This window comes from Chaetodon auriga, chromosome 16 (genome assembly GCF_051107435.1).
Source record: "Chaetodon auriga isolate fChaAug3 chromosome 16, fChaAug3.hap1, whole genome shotgun sequence".
Lineage (NCBI taxonomy): Eukaryota > Metazoa > Chordata > Actinopteri > Chaetodontiformes > Chaetodontidae > Chaetodon > Chaetodon auriga.
This window is the reverse complement of record NC_135089.1, coordinates 21,306,558-21,331,029: the sequence shown is the minus strand read 5'-3', so window position 1 is coordinate 21,331,029 and position 24,472 is coordinate 21,306,558. Positions and strand designations below refer to the sequence as shown.

General features: G+C 42.5%; 1 protein-coding gene across 2 annotated transcripts; it reads left to right on the top strand.

Annotated features, from left to right (window-relative positions):
• The first annotated feature begins 736 nt into the window (after nucleotides 1–736).
• On the top strand, nucleotides 737–22,125 carry LOC143334103 (TANK-binding kinase 1-binding protein 1-like). 2 transcript variants are annotated; one of them, XM_076752639.1, is made up of 13 exons: nucleotides 737–846; nucleotides 13,965–14,199; nucleotides 14,327–14,458; nucleotides 15,511–15,615; nucleotides 15,771–15,918; nucleotides 17,897–18,090; nucleotides 18,257–18,324; nucleotides 18,424–18,530; nucleotides 18,963–19,153; nucleotides 19,282–19,563; nucleotides 20,510–20,590; nucleotides 20,684–20,911; nucleotides 21,010–22,125. In XM_076752639.1, exons 2-13 carry the CDS (start codon nucleotides 13,972–13,974, stop codon nucleotides 21,136–21,138), a joined length of 1,893 nt encoding a protein of 630 aa, XP_076608754.1. In that variant the 5' UTR covers nucleotides 737–846; nucleotides 13,965–13,971; the 3' UTR covers nucleotides 21,139–22,125. The 2 variants fall into 2 exon arrangements, with proteins under 2 accessions (XP_076608754.1, XP_076608753.1); XM_076752638.1 differs by having other exon boundaries at nucleotides 13,965–14,205.
• Nucleotides 22,126–24,472: the final 2,347 nt, after the last annotated feature.

Below are 24,472 nucleotides of genomic sequence, written 5' to 3'. Positions count from 1 at the left end.
CTGTCAAGTTTGGTAACTTGCTTCCATATTTTTTGCAGTGTGCAGATGACCTTTAGCACCACTGATTACTGTATGGCACTTCTTCCATGGCCAGCCGATGTCATTACCAGTTGGTGCTTCACTTTTTTTTTCATGGTAAAAGCAATACAATATTGTGCCTGCAGGATACAAAGAGTGACTGAACTCAGAGCTTCCACACATGACATCCCCTCGTCTGAGCCACGTTGCACATGTGCCTGGAATCTTGACATTTATTTATGTCTGAAATGATCTGAATTTCCAAATAACTAAAGCCATGTGGTGAAGTATGGAAGTTTTTACATTTGGGTAGGTTATCTCTTTCAGACTAGCTAAGACATAGAACATATAGAACATTTTGCATAGTTCACATTGTAAAGGAATCCATTAAGATCTAATAACTTCATGAATGCAGGAAATAATACTGATGAATTATTTAGGTTTCACTCTGCTTCTGATTGGCAGAGAAACACAAACTATGTACAATCAAACCCATTTTCTACTGTAAATACAGTTTTTACAGTTTCTTTGCAATGTAGGCATTTCCTGAAAACAACTGCGTACCAACACAAAGATAATGTGGACTGTAATGTGGTTCAGGTATCACAGTGTCAGTGTTCCTTTATGAATGTGTCTTTTCAATGTAAGACTGAAAGTCTTCATCTATTCTCTCACCCCTCCCCTTCTCGTTGTATGGTGGTGGGGGTACACACACATACACACACACACACACACACGGCAGCTTCCACTGCTGATGTCAGACTCCAGTCATGTCGACCCTCCTCAGCACCATCAGCACCATCATCTTCATGGCTTTTCGACAGAGACGTAAGTGACCCTCGTTTGTGTCCTCTGTCCAACTTCCCGTTCTGTGTCTGCTGGACTCTGTCTGGATTTACGGTTTTCTCCTTTAAAAGCCTCATTTACCGGTGAAAACAGGGTTTCGGGATTTGGTGGCGGGTCAGGCTCGGATGTTTTGGTTGCGCCGAGGTGGATGCGGAGAAAAAGCTCAGCTGTGACGCTGTAATAAATATTATAAGGATACCGCACAGATATCAGATACATGGAGGTTACGGAGAGAATGTGGCAGAGGGAAGATGTCTCCGGTAAGGTTGACGGAAACTCTTCCGTCCCTCAGATGCGCTATGCGGCGCTCTGGGGATGTTCATGGAAGGCTGGGCTGGTTATACTGTGGCTTGTCTTTCTGGTCATTTATTCCTGACTGTAACAGACAAACGGGGACATTTTTATTGAGTGGCGAGCTTCATCAGAGCAATTGCAGAGCGTGGATGACCGTGTGGCGTTCAGGTGCTGTATGGAAATGTAGAAATCTGTGGAAACGATGTGGTTTTGCGGACTTGGGATGAGACGAAACGCAGCTACATTTCAAACTCCCTTTCATACACATACATTGTGTAGGATTGGAGATAGCCTGCATTTCAGTAACCCCAGTTTGTGCTTCTCATGTATGAGCATACATTCTGGTCACAAAACGAATCATTTCTGCAAAAGGGAGCCAAATTAACCACTTTGAAAAACCTTGAATGTTGTTAAGATTACATATTGCACTTTCAGAATCCTCAAAGAATCTAACCAGCTGAATGACAAAATATTCCTTCTGCTGAATGATCCAAAAGTTACACAATATCCAATTTCCTATCCAGCTCATTGGCAGGCTCCCATCTTTGTTTCGATTCAGAAAGAGATGCAACTTGGGAAACAGATAAAAATATATATATATGTATATTTCTAAGCACATAGGGGACAAAACATTTTGTCATTCTGATGGTTAAAGTCATGGACGAGCAGTTCTTAAACCGGGCTTGCACCTTTATGAAACACCCCCCAGAGTTCCCTCCTGGAGCCAGACCAGGGAGTGGTCTGGTCAGTACCCTGTGGTTGGGGGAGCCCTGCAGCATGAGCGGACATCACCTGAAAACAGGATCTTTGGGATGCGCACAAGCTGCAGGGTGAATTGGCGCCTGGAGGGTTGAGTGATGACTTCCTGTAGTTGGTTCACACTGGCCTTTGTTCTACCGAACGTCTGAACAACTTTCTTTTTCTTTTTCTTTTTCTTTTTTTTTGGCCGATACCAAGTCTGGAAATTAGGTATGTTAGAATGAAGCTGCTAAGCTGAAATATTTTGTATCATAATTTTGTAATCTTTCATCTTAAGCAAATAAATGGTCCCTCTGTAGGCTACTAAGAATTGCTTGCGTCCCTGCATGGAGACACATGTCTTCTTAACCATAAGACACTCCAGGACAATGGCCACCAGTGTAGTAGCCAATTTCTAAATGAAATATGCACCAAATTGCACAGTGCCAGACTGACTCAGATATGATGATTAATTAAAAGAGCATTAGCTTGGACACATGGACCGACCTCAAATCTGCTGTCTTTATCCCCATCTGCTTTGTTCCTCCATCAGTGACCTGGTCTGCCTCCTCTCTGTCCACATCAGTGTTTAGTGTGATTAAGTGGGAGTCAGAGAGATGACTTTGTGCAGTGACCTCCTCACCATACTGCTCATGCATTGGTGAACAGGCTGCATTAGCATGCGCACAAACGCACGCACGCACACACACACACACACACACACACACACACACACACACACACACACACACACACACAGGTCAATTAATGGGCTGTATGTTCTTCACTGGCTTTTCAGACATTCTCTGACAGTGGTGGGAGCACCAATCGATTCAGCTGACTGAGCCAGTTCACAAAGTGTGTGTCTGTGTGAACGCTGTGTTGAATGAGGTCAAACTGTTTTATTTAAAACCATTGAAGAGTTAATCTTAGTGTTACCTCATGTGTCACAAATAGCAGCATGTTGGAGCTGACCAGTTCATCTGACTGATGATTGAATTTGCGTTTAATGTCCTTCTTATCTAGAATGCTTCTATAAGGACAATGTCTTGCTTTTAAATTTAGCATTTACGGTGAGTAAACAAAAGACATCCAAATTAGATATATTTGAGCTGTTGGAATGCATAGTTTAGTCTTATAACTTTGAATGTTTTTGCCTCATGAGAGGTGAAAGCATCAACAAGGTGCAGTAGTCACGTTGCAGGACTCACCATGTTAAGTAAGGCAAATGAACTGCCACTCGCAAGGTTCTTTTTTTCCATGAGTAAGTCCCATTTAGTGGTTCTTGAGACATGGGGTTTGAGCAGTTCCCAGTGGGTGCTGGTGAAGGGGTGCACTTCATCAGTTTATCAAACAACCAAAGCAAGCCTCACCAGTCGTCTTCCACAACCTGAAAATAAGTGCTGCCTGTTTTGGTTGTTTGATGAACTGATCAAGTGCACCCCATCACCAGAGTACAAAGCAAACTGATAGGTGTGCGTGTAGAGTCTGTGTAGCTCCTGCCTCTAAGCATCCTTGTGATGCAGCTACTGTCACAGATAAGGTCGTGTGGATGCTGGAGGCAGGCATTCAGTTACGCACAGCGGCTTTGGAGTGTGTACATTCCCATTATCAGTGGCACCTCGTCCAGGTGCTGGTTAAAAGTTAAAAAGTTACTGTCAAAGGGCTGGTCTATACCGTAATGTGAGAAACACTTAACATACAACACACACACTTGCAGTAACCAGATCTATCTATACTTACATCTTTCCAGCATGAATCTGTTTGTTGCTTGAGTCTGAGAGTTTTAGCATCCTCAGTTATGCTGGAGGGACTGTTTAAGGGTAAGACAACAAACTGTTTCCCAACATGTAAGACAGCTGTTTAGTAAATCTCATTAGCATCCAGTTTAGCTCAAGAAGTTCTGCTATGCAGTCCAAATCCGTCTGGTCCTGACTAGGGCAGTCACTGCTTATTTAATCCAAACTGCCATAACAACTTGTGGAAAAATTAAATATTCCATCTTGAACGATATGTTCACATTTAAAATTCACTGTGTCTACGCACATGCTTTGCACTTATGTGGGGGGCACTTGCAAGCTGTCAGTTAATTCCTGGATAAATGTGAGGCTGTGTGCTGACTTTGCACCTGCCTTACAGTAAAGTTAGCTTGTCATTGAGGCAGCAGAGGCAAATGAGCAAAACAACACCAAATCTACAGCCTGCTTGCATGGGTTGCATTTAAAATAGTCCAAACAAATAACATCTTAGTTGCAATTAAAACTTGACTTTATAAAAAATCCTGTGTCATAAAGTGTCAGATTCAGGCCATTTACATTTTTTTTACATAAAGCTTAAGCTCTGATTGAATTTGTTTTTCGTTTTAAAGTAGTAAGAATAAGTACTTTGTAACTGTGCATTTGGAAAAGTGCTTTATAGATAAAGCTTTACTTACATAACAGAACTGTTACCAATAGCTAGGAGTCACATTGGTTACTATAAAGAATTTAGCTGAATTAGCTTACTAGCCTGTTAGTTGGTTGATGAACTATACGTCCCAGTTGATTGGCCCTCAATTCAAGTGACACTCATGTGCAGAAGGTGTTAGTAGAGGGTTTTTGATGGAACTGCAAACTTTAGGTGCAGAAAATATCCTCATTCTTTAAGTGCTTTTGAGTTTGTTTGTTTTATTTTTTAAATCACATGAGTGGAATTGATATTAAAAACCTCAGCTATCAGTTTTCCCGATATCTCTCAAATGTCACTTAACACAGCTGAACTTTAGGCTTTTTGGCTTTCTCTTATCCCCCATATTCATCTGCATTACTCTGTGTTTTAAAGAGACTAACTGAAACTCACTTTGCCTCACCTGCCATTTTGTCCTCGCTACACTTTCCTCTCCATCTGAAGAACTAAAACTAGCTGGAGGTGGGTGGTCTGCTCAATCACTCTCTGGTACAGCGGCTGGATGAAGTCCAAAAAGGGCCAAGATGAGCAGTGAGCTTTGTTTTAGATGTATCTGGCTGTAACAGCACCGCTGTTTGTTGCAGAAGGTAGAGGGAGATAAAGGGGTTTGGAGAGCAGGTTTTAGGTTGGTATTTGCGTGTACATGTGTGGGAGGTGAGGCCAGAGGAAGACCTACAACAATACAGTGTGTGCTGAAGACCTGACTACGTTTAGTAGAGTAAGGCAAAAAACAACTAAATTCTCAGACTGATGTAGTTTCTATCCATCTTTATGAAGCATTTAATCAGCTTTCTTAACTTAAGAAATTATTCCTACCATCACCAGTATTTAGGAGAGTTTCATAGGTGTCCCAACTAGAGCTCAACCTACTTTATACAGAATTTTTCTGACCAGTTTTCCTGTGAACAAATAGTAAACTTGCTCTCAGTTGGAGAAACTAACTGATGTATCTGTGATAAGCATACTGTACAACAGTCAATAAAATTGTCCATGCAAATGTAGAAGTTGAAGGTCAGACAAAGACATGGGCATTTTCTGGGAGGATATACTGTCTACCATTTTGAACATAGGTTTATTCAAAGGTATGGGTTTTGACTGACAGTGAATACTTCTTATGACTGACATTTGGGTTTGTCGTCAGCATGCACAGAACCTTTTATTTGAACTGTCACAGTCAAAGGCTTTTTGTGGAGTTTTTGGCCATGAGGAGTGCAATGGAGTTGGTCTTTATTTTTATGTGTCACACAGTGTGTTGTGTGCCTGATGTGTGTTCTTCTGGGCTCACGTTGGGTCTTCTTGTTATTTTTGAATAAGCTTGCAAAACCACAACCTAAAAAGGTGTTTATTAACCTAATAATGCTGTCCCACAATTCCCTGTGGCAGCAACATTTAATATGACGCACTGTTTGGCCACTCACAACAACAAACGATCAACATGTAATATTACACATCTGCAGACTGTATGAGCCATAATACATCAAGTCAGCATTTCAAAGGGCTTTGTTCTTAAGCTAATATATGCATAGACTTACAATCAGATCGTAATCAGCATATTAACCATAACACAGAAGTCTGTCTTTCAAGAAAACTTGATAAATGAGATGTTTTTAATTCAAATGGTAAATGGACTGCCTTTATGTAGTGCTTTTCTAGTCTACTTTGACCACTCACACACCAGCGATACAGCATCAGCAGCAATTCAGGGTTCAGTATCTTGCCCAAAGACACTTTGATGTGATGACTGGAGGAGCTGGGGATTGAACCACCTACCTTCTGAGTGGTGGACGACCCGCTTTACCTCCTGAACCAACCTGAAGGCATGTACAGTAGTGGATTTGTAAGCCTAACACTTTATACCCATCTCACATATATTTAATTGTTATTTTCATATCATCATACTAGTTTGAGAACATTACACACTCCAGCAAACAGCAAATTGAAGACCTGCTTACTGTATGTCAAAGCAACCAAAGCAACTACAGTCAACAACACGGAACTAATGCATGAGAACTGCAAGGAGATGAAGAGGGAGAGACAGCGCGTGGACGCAGGCTAGAGATGTGACCCACAACCACTTCATCATAGTTTACAGTGGTACAGTGCAGTGAGGATACAGACGAGTACATATAACAAGGATCTATCTGTGTGTCACTGTAAACAGAGACTCCAGTCTACAGTGTAGTTCATACACTTTACTGATAAACCACAGAACTGTAGAGTGACATTAGGCCTCAGGACCATACTTCTTTTACCAATATATGGTTTCTGTAATGGCTGGTTTTTGGGAATGCTGCAGCCTCCTCAGCACCCCGACTTTCTGCCTCCATACTTCCTTTCTGATTTCAATTCCAGCCTTGGTGATGAAGTAACATTTTTCAGCAGGTTGTCCATGTCAGGCTGCATGAAACAACACATCAGAGCACACAGGGCCAAATACCTACCATGCACTTTTAGTAGCCCATATTGGGAACACACCACGGCAGACCTATGTCAGTAACATCTGATGTAAACCCAAAATTAACCTTTCCTTTGCCACAAACTCAGCTTTAACATTTGATGGTGACAAAATACAGAAATGAACATAATAAGCACAAAGCATTGTTATTACACCAAATAAGGAAATGTTTAAAAGTTACTTGTGTTTGGCTAAATTAGACCAGAAGGGTCTAACTCTCTGTTTGAGCTCTTACATAACACTTAAAATAACTGAAATTCAAACAGACTAATTTGGAGTTTGAGATTTATAGCACTGCTTCAAGTTTCCTGTCAGCACCAATCGTAGATATAGAGTGTAAGAAAAATGTAACCATGGTTACAGCAGTACAACAGAAGTAATTAGATTAGATTAGATTCAACTTTATTGTCATTGTCAGAGTGCAACACAGAGACAATGAAATGCAGTATAGCATCTAACCAGAAGTGCAAATAGTTCAGCAGGGTAACAGCTCTGGGTAAAAAGCTGTTCCTGTGCCTGCTGGTGTGGGAATGGAGGCTCCTGAACCTCCTACCAGACGGTAGGTAGGAGGGCAAACAGTCCATGGTTGGGGTGGGAGCTGTCACTGCTGATGCTGCGTGCCCTTCTTAGACACTGCTTGTGCTGGAGGTCCTCGATGCCAGCTAGCTGGGCACCAGTGATGTACTGGGTGGTTTTCACCCCCCGTTGCAGGGCCTTCTGCTCGGAGACTGTGCAGCTGCCGTACCAAAAGAGGGAGTAGAGGAGAGGGCTCAGCACACAGCCCTGTGGGACGCCAGTGTTCAGGGTCAGGGTGGCGGAGGTGTGGTTGTCTAACCTCACAGACTGGGGTCTGTTGGTCAGAAAGTCCAGGGTCCAGTTGCAGAGGGAGGTGCTGATGCCGAGGTCACTAAGTTTGTTGACCAGCTTGGAGGGGAAGGAATACATCATTTTCTTTAGCAGACTTCCAAACAGACATGTCATCATTTCAAAATCATGTCAGTAAGCAGTTCTCATAAAAACAGGACCATTTTTTTGATAAAAAAAAACAATGTTAATGTCTAATCTAAAGTTTGCACTTTAGCGTTAGCTGACATTAGCAGTACATTCACTCAAATATCCCATCCACTGTCTTTAAGACCTGACACGACTGAATGCTACTGGCACAGTCCAAACCCGAACCACAGCCAAGCTTCACAAAATGACCTGAAAACACGCTGACGTCACGTTTGTCTTCATGACATGACTACAGTAGTAGGACAGAAAGTTCTCTTCCAAACCTTGTTTTCTTTATCCTCACTCCTTCCTGTTCTTTCTCTCCCTGTTCTTCCACTCCCTCTCTCTCTGTCACACTCTGTCCTCGTCACTTATTCTAATTCCTTCTCATCTTGTCTCTTTGTGCCTCTGTCACCCTCATTTGAAGTCTTCTTCTGCTTTTGTTTCTCTCCACTTTCTGAGTTCTCACTGTGTAAGCGTGCACCAAGCCCACACACACACACCCACACACACACACACACACACACACACGCACATTCATTTTCTGGAGAGTCACCCTAACCCTAACCCTTACCTAAACAAAGTCTTCAGAATTCTAAAATTTTATGATTTAAGTTGTTGGGTTTGGCATTTTGGTCCCCACAGTTGTTAAACCCTACGCCAAGAGTGGGCTCCTGGTTTTGGGACCTACAAGTACCAAACAGCAAGACTACACACACACACACACACACACACACACACACACACACACACACACGCATTGAATTAGCCTTCAGCTGTGCTCACAGATATGGTGCCATGTCCTCAAAGAATCTCTCTCTCTCTCTCTCTCTCTCTCTCCTTTTTCTTATCTTTGCTTGCTTGCTTTTCTCTTGCTTGCCTCTTTTTTTCACTTTCTATGGTCTCCTTTTCTGTTAATGGTGGTAGAAACTTCAGTACTGTGTCAGTGTTCACGTGCAGCTTATATCTTCAACAGGAAAACTTGAGTTCAACTAGATAATAATGCGGACCTCACTAGAGGTCCGCATTATGAACGACAATCTGAACATTACTGATGTACTGTGTGAGGCATCCAGTCCAAGGCCATTAGCCAATTGGTGTGCCCTATGATTGAGACCCATATGATGTGCTGACAATCAGTGTGAGGTATTCAAAGAGCCCATTCGGTACCTAGAGGCTGAGTACTTTATTCCTTTGAGAGCTACTATGACTAAACACATTGAGAAACATGTTGAGGACAAGAGAAGAGCTAAAAGTCAAGCTAGCCAGCACAGATAAGCTAGCTCTGACCACTGACTGATGGACAGCTATCACAAATGAAAGCCACATCACAACTACCTGTCACTTCATCGGAGCCGCCTGGGAGCAGGTTTCTGTTATCTGGTAATTGGTAAGTGCTGCAGCACTGGAGCAGGTGTCGGCTGGACCACTGACTGGGAATCAGGAACAGGTGTTGGCTGGGCCACCAAATTAGGGTGATTAGCAGGTAGGAGGTCAGTGCCAAGTCAACTCAGGAGCTGGAAGGTGGTTTGTGGGCTGGATGCTAGCAGGCCAATGTGCAGACTGGAGGCTAGTGGACTGGATGTTAGCTGGCTGAAAACTAGCAGGCTCAGCTAGCTGCCTTAGAAATTGGGACAGGCAGGGGGCTAACAGACTTCATGCTAAGCCCAGCATCGGAGAAATTGGAGGACTCCAGCATGGCCAGCATGGTCTTTTTAAGAATATCAGTCCCAAATAACAATTCAGCCATGCCTGACGCTTCCAAAAACCAGGGTTTAGAGCCGACTGGCATTCAAGAGATGTTATGCCCTCAGTTCATACACAATGTCCTCAGTGCTGTTTCGATACAAAAACAGAGTTTATCCATAGCAGATCTCACTTGTTGATGTCCACTGGCTCCAGTTCTGGTCAGTTCATACTGTTATGTTTAACTAAGATACTAAATAATAATAATACAACATATCAAACATTGAAACTGAGAAATTTCTGATGTCCTCATTTAGAATGTGATGCCAGCAACACGTTTCAAAAAAGTTGGGACAAGCTCATGTTTGCCACTCTGTTGCATCACCTCTTCTTTTAACAACACTCTGTAAGTGTTTGGGAACTGAGGAGACCAACTGCTGTCATTTAGAAAGTGGAATGCTTTCTCATTCTTGCTTGATGTATGATTTCAGCTGCTCAACAGTTCATTGTCTCCTTTGTTGTATTTTACGTTTCATAATGAGCCAAACATTTTCAGTGGGTGACAAGTCAGGACTGCAGACAGGCCAGTTTAGCATCTGGACTCTTTCACTACAGAGCCATGCTGTTGGAATATGTTCAGACTGTGGTTTGGCCTCCCCTGAAAAAGACGTCGTCTTCCTGGAAGCATATGTTACTCCAGAACCTGTATACATCATAGTCAGCATTAATGGTGTCTTCAGAAATGTGCAGGTTAGCAATGCCATGTGGACTAATGCACCCCCATACCATGATCCATGATTTCCAAAAAGAATGTTGACTCATCAGATCACAGGACAGTTTTCCACTTTGCCTCAGTTCATCTCCAATGAGCTCTGGACCAGAGAAGGCAGCAGCATTTTTGGATATGGTTTATATATACATTTCCTCTTTGCATGGTAGAGTTTCAGCTTGCATCTGTGGCTGCAGCGATGAACTGAGTTCACAGACGATGGTTTCTGGAAGGGCTCCTGAGCCCATGTAGTGATGTCCACTACAGAATCCTGTCTGTTTTCAAGGCAGTATTTATTTTAGAGGTGGTCTGCACTTTTGACTCTAGCCTAGATGAAGCCTTTATGACCAAGATCATTAAGTACCAACCACTTCTAAATACCATCTCAGGGCTGGGCTATAGGTGGAGACTAACTTGTTTTCATACCGAGCAGCCTAGGAGGTACTTTACTCACAGGTTAGTTGTAAGAGGGCTTCAGCAATTTGGGATACCCAAAAAAGGGACTACATAATTTTGAAATTTGTACTGTACTGTCTCTGCTATCATTGGTAATGATCATATATGGCTGCTGCTACTTAAACCCCAGAGAACTGCTTGTCCTTGTACTGTTCCCTTCGATGTGGACATAAATAAATAGTTAAAGTGTGTGTGTGTGTGTGTGTGTGTGTGTGTGTGTGTGTGTGTGTGTGTGTGTTGGGGGTGGGGGGTGGTGAGCCTAAAGGCAGCTGCAGAGGAAGAGAGGTCAAAGCATCTCTCTGCAGATAACTCCCACTCTCACAGCCCACAGACTCTGTCTCTCTCACACACACACTCACACATTCAGCCCACACACTGCTTGTGCCTATTGTCTATCTAGCTCTTCCTCAACATCTCCCTCTCAGTTTTCAACACAATTCACTCAGCTCTATTGGCTTTTTCTGCAGGAGCACACACACGCATGCACACACAGTATCAGCCAAGGGCAGATCAGAGCAGGGCCATATGTCTTCATCACATGGTTGTTTCATTTATTAATGGACTAACAGTCCGCGTTACCCACAACCCCCTGCAGTCAAACACAAAACCCACTGGACTGCCTCATCATAGTGTGTGCAGTTATGCCATCCACCATGAATAGCAGTATTGGTAATACAACCATCAGTGTTTCAATTCACTTTCTGTATTTGTTATTTATTTATAATTTTATAATTTATGTCCTTATATATTCATTTATTTTTTAAAGAAAGTCAACAACAAAAAAGAGAAATGCAGCTGCATGCAGTGATTTGTGGTTCAATCACTTTTGCATGCAATATAAGAACACAGCTCAGCCAGTCAAACTTCAAGTGGCGAGCAGCAACAAGCAGCTTTCAGGCTTCACTGAGGTGAGCAAAGTCACTTCAGCTCTTTAAATTCTGTTTAAACCAGGAGTGAGACCAGTTACACACTAGTTTCATCATCTCAACATGTGCAGCATTTCAGTAATTACGCACTCAAAGTCCATTTGTCCCTTCCTTTGTCGGATATGAGCAAAACTCAGTGTGGATGTTCAGGAGTCAGCCTAGGAAGTCAGTGAGTTTAAGCTACTTTTTTCTGGAATATTGTTTCAGATCTCATCTCTGTATGTACAGTGGAGTCAAAAGCCTCAGGATAAACACCAATCCTCTGCTCCTCGTGTACATGTCTTCACCTTGATTTGGCACACCAGGGAAAATGTGCATGTACTTGTGTCAACACGAATCTCTTCATTATATACAATTGCACTCCCTCTCAAATTCACTTGGTATTCAGTCTGAACGCAGTTTAAGAGGTTTTGTGATTCTGCACAACAATGTCATGTGACCTGAGATGGCACCAGTCATTTTTTACACAGCCACAAGAGGCATGCTGTCAGGGAAAAATATAGATGTCGTTTTTCGGCTCTCGTTCTTCTGCCCAAGACAGTCTTAACTCAGAAGAACACTGACTGCTTCATGACATGATTGTTAAACATTGTATACTGTAGCACAGGGATGCGTGCCTGTGTGTCTCTATTTGCTGAAAATGAAGAGGTGTGGCTGTTCTGAAGCGTGTGTAAGATGTTTATGTGTGAAATGTTGATGCACTTCAGAGCTGCACGCTCCACCCTGCTCTCATAGACCTGCTGCTCAAATCTCCTTTATACCTGTGACTTCGCCATGTACAGGTGAGCCTGGGATTACTGCCATCTTGTTTAGACAGGTTTGTTTGAAATCCTAACTCCGTGTGGGAAAAATGATCATTCTTTGTAACCTAAAATTACAGAAACATGGGTGTTTCTTCAGCTACTACAATACAGTTTTCTTCTCTTCACCGAGTGGCCTTTTCCTGGATCTCCCTCTCTCTGGTGAACCTGCTGTGGCTCTGTGTCCAATGGGCTGCAGGTGAGCCACTCTGATTGGCTATGTGATTGTCATCAATCTCTGCCATGGTCCTTGCCCTCACTGCAGCCAAGCAGAATCCCTCGTTCTCTGCTGCCATGCAGTAAAAAACAAGAATATATACAACAGTATTTCCTGAATGTGTATGCACGTCTCTCTGCAAATCGAAGGAGGTGGGTCGATTCCTGACTGTGACACTTTGAGTGCTGAAATCTCTGGTTGCTGGTGGTCATTGGGCACTGGAATGAGGGGAGTCCCACTTTTATGCTACACTGAGGTCAGGCCGTAACACCCACGCACCAGTATTTCTGTGTTGTAGTGACTGTGGTGGCCAAATTTGTTTGTTTTATGCATGGAGGTCTCCCATCAGTCAAAGATTTGTTTTGCTTATTGTTCCTTCACTGTGATGTTAGAGCTTCATTGTGCAGAATGATGTATGTGCACAGTGTTTTTCACATTCATCTGCTCAAGGGGAGAAGTTTCTCTGTGCCAACCTTTAGTCTCATCTTATGTAAGTGTGATGAGTAAACCTGAAATCTCCAGGTCACACGCATTGAGGATGGACTTTTCAGTTTTGTTGTGTCATAGATTCTGTTTTATTTTATTTTATTCTTTTTCAATGAGGGAGAATTTTTTATCAGATAATTTATGGAAAAACCATATCAGGCAAATTATTATTCATTACCAATATCACACAGTTGTTTATTCCTCAGATTCTTGGCTCTTCAAAGGGTAAGGCTGGTGTTATTCTACAGTATGTTTTTCTTGCCAACAAATCCAGTCTGTCAGGACCCACATGTCATCACACCTGTCGACCATATTGGAGGTCCGCAGCTCTAGAGAAGTCTTGGCTGAACTTTTCTGCTGGCAAGTGAATTAGCATCACAGGGATGCCCCACAAAACACTGAATCATTAATCCTAATTGATCACATCGTTTGCAGGTGTAATTTTGAAATGAGATTCCTCCTTCTCTTTTTTTGAGATGAGTTTTGAGCTGTAACGATGGAAACCGCCAGTGAGAGGCAGGGGACGGGGAAGAGAGGATGCATATTACAGCAGCAGATGGAAAGCACCAAACCTTTGGCTGGCAGGCTCAGTGGGCTCCTGGCTGAAGTTTGAAAAAACACACACACACTCTGACTGTCACCTCTGCCAGGACATGGGGCTCGGCAGATTTATTGCCATTAGTGCCCCTGCTGTGTGAGGTGGAGAGTGCAAAGTGACTTACTGAGCTGACATGGCTAGCCTTTCTGTGTGTCTGCTGAACATCCAGTCTGTTTTCTCCTCCGCACTCCTTTTTCCCAGAAACTAACTGCAAATCTCTCTTTACCTCTCCTACAGCTAACTGATGATGGATCTATTCCGCAGAGGAGAGCTGGGGCTGCTGGGAGGGGGAGAGGGGCTGAGAGATGATGTGGGCGTTTCTGGGATCAGCTGGTCGGCCAACCGGCTGCCGGAGGACATGTACCCAGCATCGGGATTGGCCCTGGCTGCCGCCTATCATGACATAAAGACGCGGCTTGCCAGTCTGGAGAGGGAGAACAGCAGCATCAAGAGGAAGCTCAAACACTACGAGGTCAAGGTGGAGAGCAGCACACACACAGTACACACAAATGAACCCACACAAAATAGAATAACATAGACACTGTTAAGGTGTGAATGTGTTATTTTCTGGAGAGTCAATCTCTTCTCCTGTCCTCCAGTTTCCTATGATCAGTGAATTTGGAGAGGAGAGAATCGTGTGCTGTTCCTGTGAGCCCATCATCAAGGACACCAGTGTCATCCAATCAGAGACCACCAACCTCCAGCAGAGGATCAACTCTCTCACTCAGGAGGTACACTGCAATATTATCAGCGTTGTTCTTATCAAAATATTTGCAGAAGTGTGGGAACATGGAAATATTGCCGAGTGGAGAGGCAACATTCTCAAGCAGTCACGTCACGGCATCAAGCCGACAGTTTAGCCACATTATTGAAGACGCTTTTTTTAGAGATCGAACCAAAACCACGAGCACTGCTGCAAGGTTGCTAATGATCTCTCACTGCACAGGAAAACTGAGTGTGTAAGTGAGGCAGGTCAGAGTTGAATCAGGAAGTTGGTCTGTAAACTGTAATAGATGTTTATAACGGGCAGTTTGGAAAATCATTTTACTGTTCAACTGAACCTTCCATTTCTCTCCCCATACAGTTTCTTCTACTACTACTATTAATAGTTGACCTGTTTTACACTCCTGTCTCATGTGTCTGTGAGATGGTTATGGAACGCCAAAAAAAATGTAAATGCGCTGTAAAAGCATTAGAGATGGATCAAAAAGTGATTGCAGGAGATTTGAGATAGATTTGAGCCAGATGTTGGAATGGGGTGAATGCATGCAAAAATGAATAAAATCAGTATGCAGTCAGAGGAAATAAGAGTGTGTCCCTGTGATAAAGGCAGCTGAAGCACTGAAAATCACACAGATCAGCTGTTTCAGAGAACAGCAGCCCAGGAGGCGGAGAGCTCTGCTGGTTATTATTTCTGACAGACTTGTCATTTTATGATGTTTGTTTCTGTGTCTTTTGCTGTCTTTTAATATACCTTTAAAAAGGAAGTGTTGTATTATGAGTCACAGCTGAACTGACAGTCACCACAGTCACACTATCAATCACCAGTGAAGAGTGACACTTGTGGTTCAGTGTAGTATATACTATAAGGAGATGCATGTATGTGGTAAGTGAAAGTGTCTTCATTCAGATCTTTTCTGGGGAGGAGAAGCTTGAAATGAGAAGTAAATGCGGCTTATAATGATATAACTTTTGCAGATTTCAGTAATTAACTTAACAATAGAAATGATGGACAGAACAAAACTAATATAAAATCCTTGAGATTTCTCTTTCTGTGTTTCAGCTGCAGAAGAGTAAGGAGAGAGAGGAGAGGCTGGAGGAAGTCATTCAGGCTTATGAGAAGATCCACCTGGAGAAAAGCAATGTCCAGAGAGACCTGGATAAGATGGTACACATTCACACACACACACACACGCACGCACACACACATACACAACAATGTTAAGCAGCAATGTGGGTTTCCATTTCACATGTGTATTTGTGTGTGTGTGTGTGTGTGTGTGTGTGTGTGTGTGTGTGTGTGTGTGTGTGTGTGTGTGTCAGACGACTCTCGCAGAGCAGCATGTGGAGCGGATCCACGGTTTGGAGTCGGCTCTCAGACAGAGAGAAACATCCCTTCAGAAGCTCAGCGCTCAACTCCGCAAAGACAAACATCAGTCTCACCTGCACACCAGCCTGGATGTACCCAGAGGTGGGTTCTGTTTGGATCATGGTCGTGTTAAGAGTCTTAAGAGGGGAAATACATTCATAAAGGTACTAGTAACAGAACGCAGTACCACTCACTGTTCTTACCACATGACTCAGTTTAAGTTAGGAGTTACAAATACAACATATACGATTGACTGTTTGCTCTCTTCCCCTTCATTTACTGTTGCTACACATGCCAAGCTTTCCTCTCTTGCACAGCACATACGCAGTTTACCGTGATGGCAGTGGCAGAGTAATCACCAAAATTCATGATATTTTTTTAAACAATTTGATTTGAGCTGAGAAAAAGCAGCTTGTCACATCGAGCTGTCGATCATTAATAGTGTCAGCTGAAATGACAACCATCCTTCCAGATTCCAGAGCTAGCTGATAACAGTAGACTCATAAGTTGGTTGAAAATGCCGTCCGACTTGAGTTGTGGACTCTGTCTTAAATATGCATGTAATGGATACATACTTTATATCACGGGAAAAGACTGCGGGTTTTGGTCCTGAACAAAAAGTCAGCATCCTCACCAGGTGATCCATGTAGAAATCACAGAAATAAAGAAATAGTTTTGTTCCTATAGTGCAGCGTAGAGTTAGTTAGTTCTAGTACTAGTAGTAGGACAAATGTGAGATGAGACACTTATTATAACTTAATGCTGTTTAGCGGCTTTGCTATTGATGCTTGGATGAGCAAGAAAGAAGTTAGCTTTTATTTACTTGATAGATAGATAGATAGATAGATAGATAGATTTAAAAAAAAAAAAAGATTAATGAAATAAAAAGTGCAAACAAAGCCAAAAAACTAAGGTCAATCCATGTGACCTGAAGTAAGATATATTAATATATTTTCCCAATTGTTTAATATATTTGTCTCATCTGTCATCTGAGTTTTGCTCGCAAGAGGCTACTTTACTTTCACTGATTTCAGTAGACCAGTTCTGAAAGAACGAGCTCATGCATTGGTTTCCAAAAGTCTTGGATCAGTGTGCACTCCCACACAGCATAATTGGTTGTATTTTCAAAAAATATGTTTCACTTTTAAACTTAAAGGAGTATAAACTGCCCCAAATCAAATGGTATAATATGCTCTTAGCCTTGGAAATAACACTGGGTTAGGTTACAAGTGTACTTAGCTGAACTTGTGAGGTGACCGTATTTGTAGATGCCCAAGCCAGAACCTCTAATTGGACCACACATTCATGCAATCACAGTGTTTAATTCTCTAAGCAGTTGGGCTGCTAATAGATGCACAGCTGGCATCCAGTTCTGAGGTAGCTGCTGGTGGTGTAAACGGTGACCAAGGCTCTGGTAGTGGTGGAGGAGAGGAGACGGTGGGAGAGATGGCATGGTGGTGGCTGCTGTGGTGGCCAGCTTGGTGATAATGTCGATGCTAACAGTTAGTTCCTGGTTCGTTACTGGAAGCTATAGAACTCTTAGCAGTGGCTGATTTTTGCAGTGTGGCTGCACCTGCTCACCGACCATCCTCATCCTCCACTAACTGTGGTGAATATTCGGCCAATTCTCCACTGAATGTTGAAAAGACATTTTAGTATTTTACAGATATTTGTTGGGATTCGGGGCACCCTGCTTGAAACCAGGACAATCCCAGTCAAACCAGGGCATCTACTCCCTGTACAATAATGTATGTAGCCTCCATTAGAACTGACAAACATGCAGTCAATTCCTCACCAATTGGCTTTATATTTCTGGTTGTGGAGGGGAAAAAAAATGGAGAGCACCATCCAAACTCTTTAAACACTACAACTATGACAACTACAGGTGCTAAAACACATCTGCACGTAATAAATATTCAGCCAAGTAAGCATTCAGCTAAACATGGCTAAAAGGACAAAAATACTGATTTAGGAACTGAAGTTTATTCTGCCATTCATATCATTGTAGAGCAATGACTTGTAAGAAAAACTAGAGTAAACATGAAACAAACTGAAAGTGTTGTGGGTCTGGTGCTGTCAGAGGGCCGCGGGCCAACACTCCAGAGCTCACGCAGTCTGGACGCCCTGTCAGACCTGAAGCTGCAGCGACTGGAGGCTGAACTGGAGGGGGCACGGCACCAGGCCGAGGGAGCCTGTCAGAGGGAGCAGGAGCTGAGGGCCGAGCTTCAGAGGCTGCAGCAGGAGGTAGCCCAGCTCCAGGAGGCACAGAGACAGGTAGAGCACATGATTAAAAAACCTCAGAGCCATTATCTCCACTGCACGCCTCCAGATTTATATAATATATAATGTATAATGTATAATGTATTCATATGCATAAATAAAAATGTGTTAGACAAGCACTACAGCCCTAACCACAGCTCTGCGTCTGTCTCTGTGTCAGTCACAGGATTTGTCCCCACACTGTGAGCACTGTGATGTCGAGTGGATAAAGAAAGCTGGGGACGAACAGTGAGTCTCATTTCACAGAGGAGAATATTTTGATATCAATCTGCAGTAAGTCTCAGCTTATGTGCATATATTTACTCAGTCAGTCTCTTTGTGTTGCAGGGTGAACCTAGCATTAGCCTACACTGAGCTAACAGAGGAGCTGGGGCGTGTCCGCAGTCTGGCTATGAAACAGAGTGACCTTCTGCGACACGTGTCACAGGAGCCTGGTAGGTCACCTGAGTGGCTTCTTGGTTTAAGGGCTACAGAGATGGATATTCATGAATATTAGATCTTTTAAAGCAGACAGTAGTCAAATTGTTGGAGAGACTGTCCTTCAGATACGATGAAAGTCGGATGAGGGCTCACTAGACTGTTAGTGTACACACGCTAAATCTGAGGTGTCACAGCCTCTGGAACCATAACAGCTCCATCTACAACCGTGATCTTGCAGTTTGAAAGATCCTGTTAATGAATTCAGAATCAGTTAATATAGCCTGCACTTCCTAACCCTGTATGGCCAACTGCATTATCACTTGGCAAAACCGAACATGCACACAGTGAAGCTGGCACACAGTCACACACTACAGAGTCAGTGTAGCAGCTGAAAATGTGTTTCAGCCAGAAATCTTTTCATCATTGCTCTTTCTCTCTTCCTCCAGCCTCTCGTCCTCCTCCTCCTCCTCAGCGTCTCTCCCCCACCTCCCCCCAACGCCCTTCACTGTCCCCTGACAGGCTTCTCCCCACCACCTCTCCGCCCCGCTCCCCAAGTGACGGCCCTGCTTCCTACTCCCATCAGCCAACCAGCAGCCGTCTACGTGCAAAGTTTCAGGGTCGCCGTAGTTACTCGGAGGTGAGTCTGGATTTTTGCTGTAACTTCGCTGGAAAATTACACTTGCAATTTTTCATATGTTGTGCAATTTTGTAGTGCAACTATGTATTTACTGCATAGACATGTCCTTTAATGTCCCCTTTTCCCAGGTATCTGACCCGTCCGCCATCCAGAGACACCCAGCTCGCCTGATGAGGGATCCAGTATCCACCCTACCCAAGCCCAGGTCTCTCCTGGGGGAGATGCAGGGTTACAGCCACAGCACAGCTCAGCTCCGTACCTCCTTGGTGGGCCTGGTCAGACCAGCCTCAGCTCACGGAGCTGGAGGGGAGAGAGGAGGGGGAGGGGGAGGAGAGAGAGGTGGGGGCAGCAGTCTGAGCAGCAGTCCTCATCACTGTGCCCTGGACCTCGGCTTCCCTTTGGCTGCTGAGGTGAGAGTTAGAGATTTTACCTACTTTTATTAGGTCAGTGAGCTTCCTCATTCAGTCTTATACGCCCTCATATTTTTATAGAAAATAAGTGTTTCTAGTAAGTGACTGTTATTAGATAATGCGATTTCATAGTTAAGTAGGTGATTCACAGAAAAAGCAAATACCTTCATTATATGAATGTGGTGAGAAAATCTCATTTGAAAAAATGGACTTGTGTTCAATAATTAGCAAATATTAGCATGCTGACTAAGACTGTGAACATGGTTAACATTACCTGCGAAACATCAGCATGTTAGGACTCTGGATAATTAAAAAATACCAAATAATGAAAGTTGTTATTGTTATTATTATTATTATTATTAGTAGTAGTAGTAGTACCAGTATTATTATTATTATTATTAGTAGTAGTAGTAGTAGTACCAGTATTATTATTATTAGTAGTAGTAGTAGTAGTAGTAGTAGCATTAGTATTATTGGTATTATTATTATTACAACCCTGATTTCCAGAAAGTAACACAACCCTACATGCAGAAACACACTGCATTTTGACCACAGTTCCAGCAACAAGCAGCAGTGCCAAATCAGCTGTGCAGCTGAGGCTGTGCAGAAAGAGTCTGTGTGTTTATTTCAGTGGAAGTCTATGGTGGTTGATGCTTTGACTTGTCGTCTATAATATGTTTTAGCTGCAAATTCCCATGCATGTAAGTTAACAGCACTCCTACTTGTAGTTACTTGATACTTTGCCACAGATACTCCAATTACCAAAAAAAAAAAACCTCAATAGTTGCTTGTAATTAAAGACACCACCTTTCGCAGCTATCCATTAACATATCAAACCTACATGTCATACTTAACAAAAGGTAGAAATGTTTATGAAAGTGTTATATTAGAAAGAAGCTGTATTCTAGTAATCACCATGCTCTCCCCTGCCCTTCCTCTCATCCAGGTACATCACTTCTGTCGCCTTGATGACCCACCTGAGCCCACCCCGCTGGTGACACCACCACAGTCCTCTGATGATGAAGAGGTGATGCAGATAATAATGATGTGTTTGGATTTTCTCGTGGCTTTCACGTGGGGTTATTTATTTTAAAGACGTGTGTGTTGTGTAAATTCACAGGATGTGTGTACGTATTTATCACCGGCTGCCAGCCCACCTCGGACACTTGGCGCAATTGGGATTGGCTCATCATCTCCGAGGGAACAGCCCCTACACCCTTCGTTCCCATCTCCTAGGAAACAGCCCCACCATCCCTCTTTCTCGGCCCCTGAGGGCCCTGCCACCCTCTCCTGCCATCTGCCTCCCTACATGAACACTGAGCATGCTCAGTCATGGCCGTCCATTAACGTGAGTAGAAAACAATGATGAGAATTACATAAAGCGACCAATTTTTTGCTGTAATTTTAGGTTCAGGATCTGACGCATGTGTCTTCCTCTGTCTTCAGCTGTGGATGGAGTCAGAGGAGAGTGCTGTTCGTAGCTGTCCTCTGTGTCAGCTGACCTTCCCAACTGGTTACCCTGACGATGCCCTGATCAAACACATCGACTCCCACTTGGAGAACAGCAAGATCTGACATGTTTTATCAAATACGCTCCACCCATTTTCACCTGAGATGGACCTAACCAGCAACCTTCCAGTTCCAGAACAAGTTTGTCCTTCTACCCTCCAGGCTTCAGTGTTTATTATTTCATTTCCAGGTCCTTGATCTCCTTTTGTTCACTCAGCATATACTCTCTCTCATATCACCAATTCTGATGGTTTATCTCTTTTCACAACCACATTGTTCTTTTGTACATAGACCTGAGTGGTAAAGAAATAGCAGATGTAGAGAAGACGATAGTGCTGCATGTCTTGAATATACTGACGCAGGGACAGGAGCTGCTGAAGCTCCACTGGTAACGTCACATACTGTGCTGATCTGAGAGCAGCCCTGGAGATAGAAGATGTGCTGGTAACATCCAACACATGCAATGAGTCACCGATTGTTTTCATGTCGCAACATGCATCAGACTGCCTGGATTAAGCAGCTCTCATCTCAAAATTGCTATTTTCAAGAGATTTCTGGACCTGCAATTAACTAACATGAAGTAAAATGATTCAGAGGTTAAAAATGTGTTAAATAATCACAAAATGAACACGCAGGCTGTAGAACAATTCATGCTTAAAGGATAGCATAAAGGATGTGTTCAAAGGACCAAAGCAAACTATGTCTAAAGTCAAGAGTGTGAGATGCTCCCAAGGAAAAAATGTGACTGAATGGAAGAATAACAACAATAGCAAACAAGCACCTACTGCCATCTCCTGCTGTGGTCATGAAAGTGCCTTGGTTAAACCACAACCTTTCTTTTAACAGGCAGAGATCTATGGAGGCCTGTTTCCGCCACTTCAGCAAAAATCTTTTGTTATCTCAATTATGATTTGGCATTTCATATTTATGGTAACATTGCAGATAATGAGATATCGAATAGCTATGAATTATTAGCCATATTGTTTTCATTAATGTTTTTTCCCCTCATGATAATGAGATTTATGATTACTAATAAAGTAATCTCATCTCTCATTTATCTCATAATTCTGATTTTGTATGTTGTAATGAGATTTACGATTACTAATTGTGTGAAAAATGACCTAATTTCTTTTGTCATCTTATAATTAGGATTTTGTTTCTCATAATTATTTGAAAGTTTCTCTAATTCTGAGACAGTATTTCATGATTAGTATTAGTCCAGATTTTCTTCATTTAGTTTTAGTTTTCCGACTTAATTATGAGACATATTTAAATTTGTGCATTTCTCACAGTTAGATATAAAATATGAAATCTTATGACTAAAATTGTGACATACTGTGTCATAGTTATGAGGGGGGAAATCTGGACCACTGGTTAATACTTGTGTGATACCATTACATCATTATCAAGATTTTGTCAGTTTCACTCTTATAATTATGGTAATAATTAATGGGCGTAGTAGGGGGTAGTAGTTTTAATAGGGGGTTTAAGTATAAGAAACATAGATTTGTAATTTACCATCTATCTCATCGCAATATGATTTAGTATTAGGACCTTGAATCTTTGCATGATTCATCTTGTCAATGGATGTTCGCGGCTCACGTTCCATCCGACCGAAGTTTGTCTGTTTGTGTGGATCTCCATCACTTGTCATCCCCTTGCAATGGTAGGAAATAGCCAACATCTAGTCATCCAAAAACACTCTGTCTGACGCACTTTAGAAAGCATGTGGCTCCTTCCTGCATGCCCTATGTCCTCTGCATCCCATGTAATCTTTTCACAGCATTCAGGGTTTCTTGGCCACTCATCTTTTGGTCGTGGAGAAAGTCTGTGTGTTGGCTACCTCCAACTGTAGCTCCTATCTCAGCAGTTTATCCATTTTCACAGTGATTGTTGATGAAGTCAGCCTGGTCTTCCCCATCATGAATGTGCAGTCAGCTTGGTTTCTCTCATTCCGCAGCAGTAGGTCCTCACTTTCTTCCAACTCAGATACTGAAGGACTTTCTTGCAAGAACTCCCCATAGTGATCTTAAACTGAAAGGTGTTTGACTTCACACACCAGTGCCCTGCAAGGGCTCTCTGCATTGTTTTGTTTGAGATCCAGGTTCTTTACCTCATAGGCCAATTCATTATCTGAAATTGATTTGAGGACACTGATGCTGTAGCTGACCCATTTTGTGTGGCAGAAACCTCCCTTGAGGCACATTTCTCTTAGATCCTGACACAGCACAGTGGCTCTGGCACCACAGACATGTGACAGTCATCCACATAAAAACTCTCAAGCATTGTGCATTCCGAGATCCAGCATTCATTAAGCAGTCCAACTTCTGGATTGATTTCTGGAGTGCACTTTTGCATTTTTTGCCATATCGTTGAGTCCTAATTATAAGCACATACATAAGACATTGTAATGCAGTTATAAGGTTTTACAAAACTCTAGAAACCTTTAGAATTATGCATGATGACTTCTCACAAGGTTTGTAAATGGTGCATTGTACGTTCAGTATTCATAAAGCTTTATACCCCCATGCTAAACAGACAAGTGTGTGTGAATGGTTAAGGCTCTTAATGAACAGGTGGCCTGGCCACGTAGTATGAATGTGTGTGTGAATGGGCGAATGCAGACTGTTTTAGAAGGACTGTGAGTGGTCGTCAGTTACCATTTACCATTCTACAACAGTATTTGAAAGAAGAATCTGAGTCCTGGGTTACACAGCACATCATAAACTAATGCTAACGTAATGTTAGCCGATTATAAAGACACATAGAGGACTGCTCTAACGTTTCTTAACAGATTATAGAAATTAGCTGTCCTTGCTGGCTGCAAGAAAAGTGTGAGCCAAAATACCCCACAACGATTATTAAAGCCATGTCATTTTATTTTCCAAGCATCCAACATCGCCATAGAGACCAGGTTATGCCAAGGCGATAATAGGGATAGTTTTACTATCACAAACTATAATATAACCCTAATATATGGCCAAAAATAAAGCTAGCTGTACTTCTGTGTAATCACTAACACATTACACACAGTAATATTGTAAAGTAACTTGTTACTTTCATTTGAAAGCAATATGTCATATCACATTTTGAAAGTCACTTGCCCAACACTGGTGGCCCCATTGCTCAAGATGCCTTTGAGCAATCCTGATTAAACTCACTGGACACATCCTCTGCATTCACACTGAGGTTCATTCAAATCTAAGATGTGGCTTTGGAAATGTCATGCATGCACATATCATGCATCTAATTACCCACTTATTCATGTCGAAATGTGAACCATCTGCAATAAACACCGGAGATTTAAAGAAAACATGTTCAAACTTTACTAGAAGTCGGAAAGAAAATCAAATAACCTAAGTACTGTGATACTTAAGTGCAGGACAGTTTTCAAGTCCAA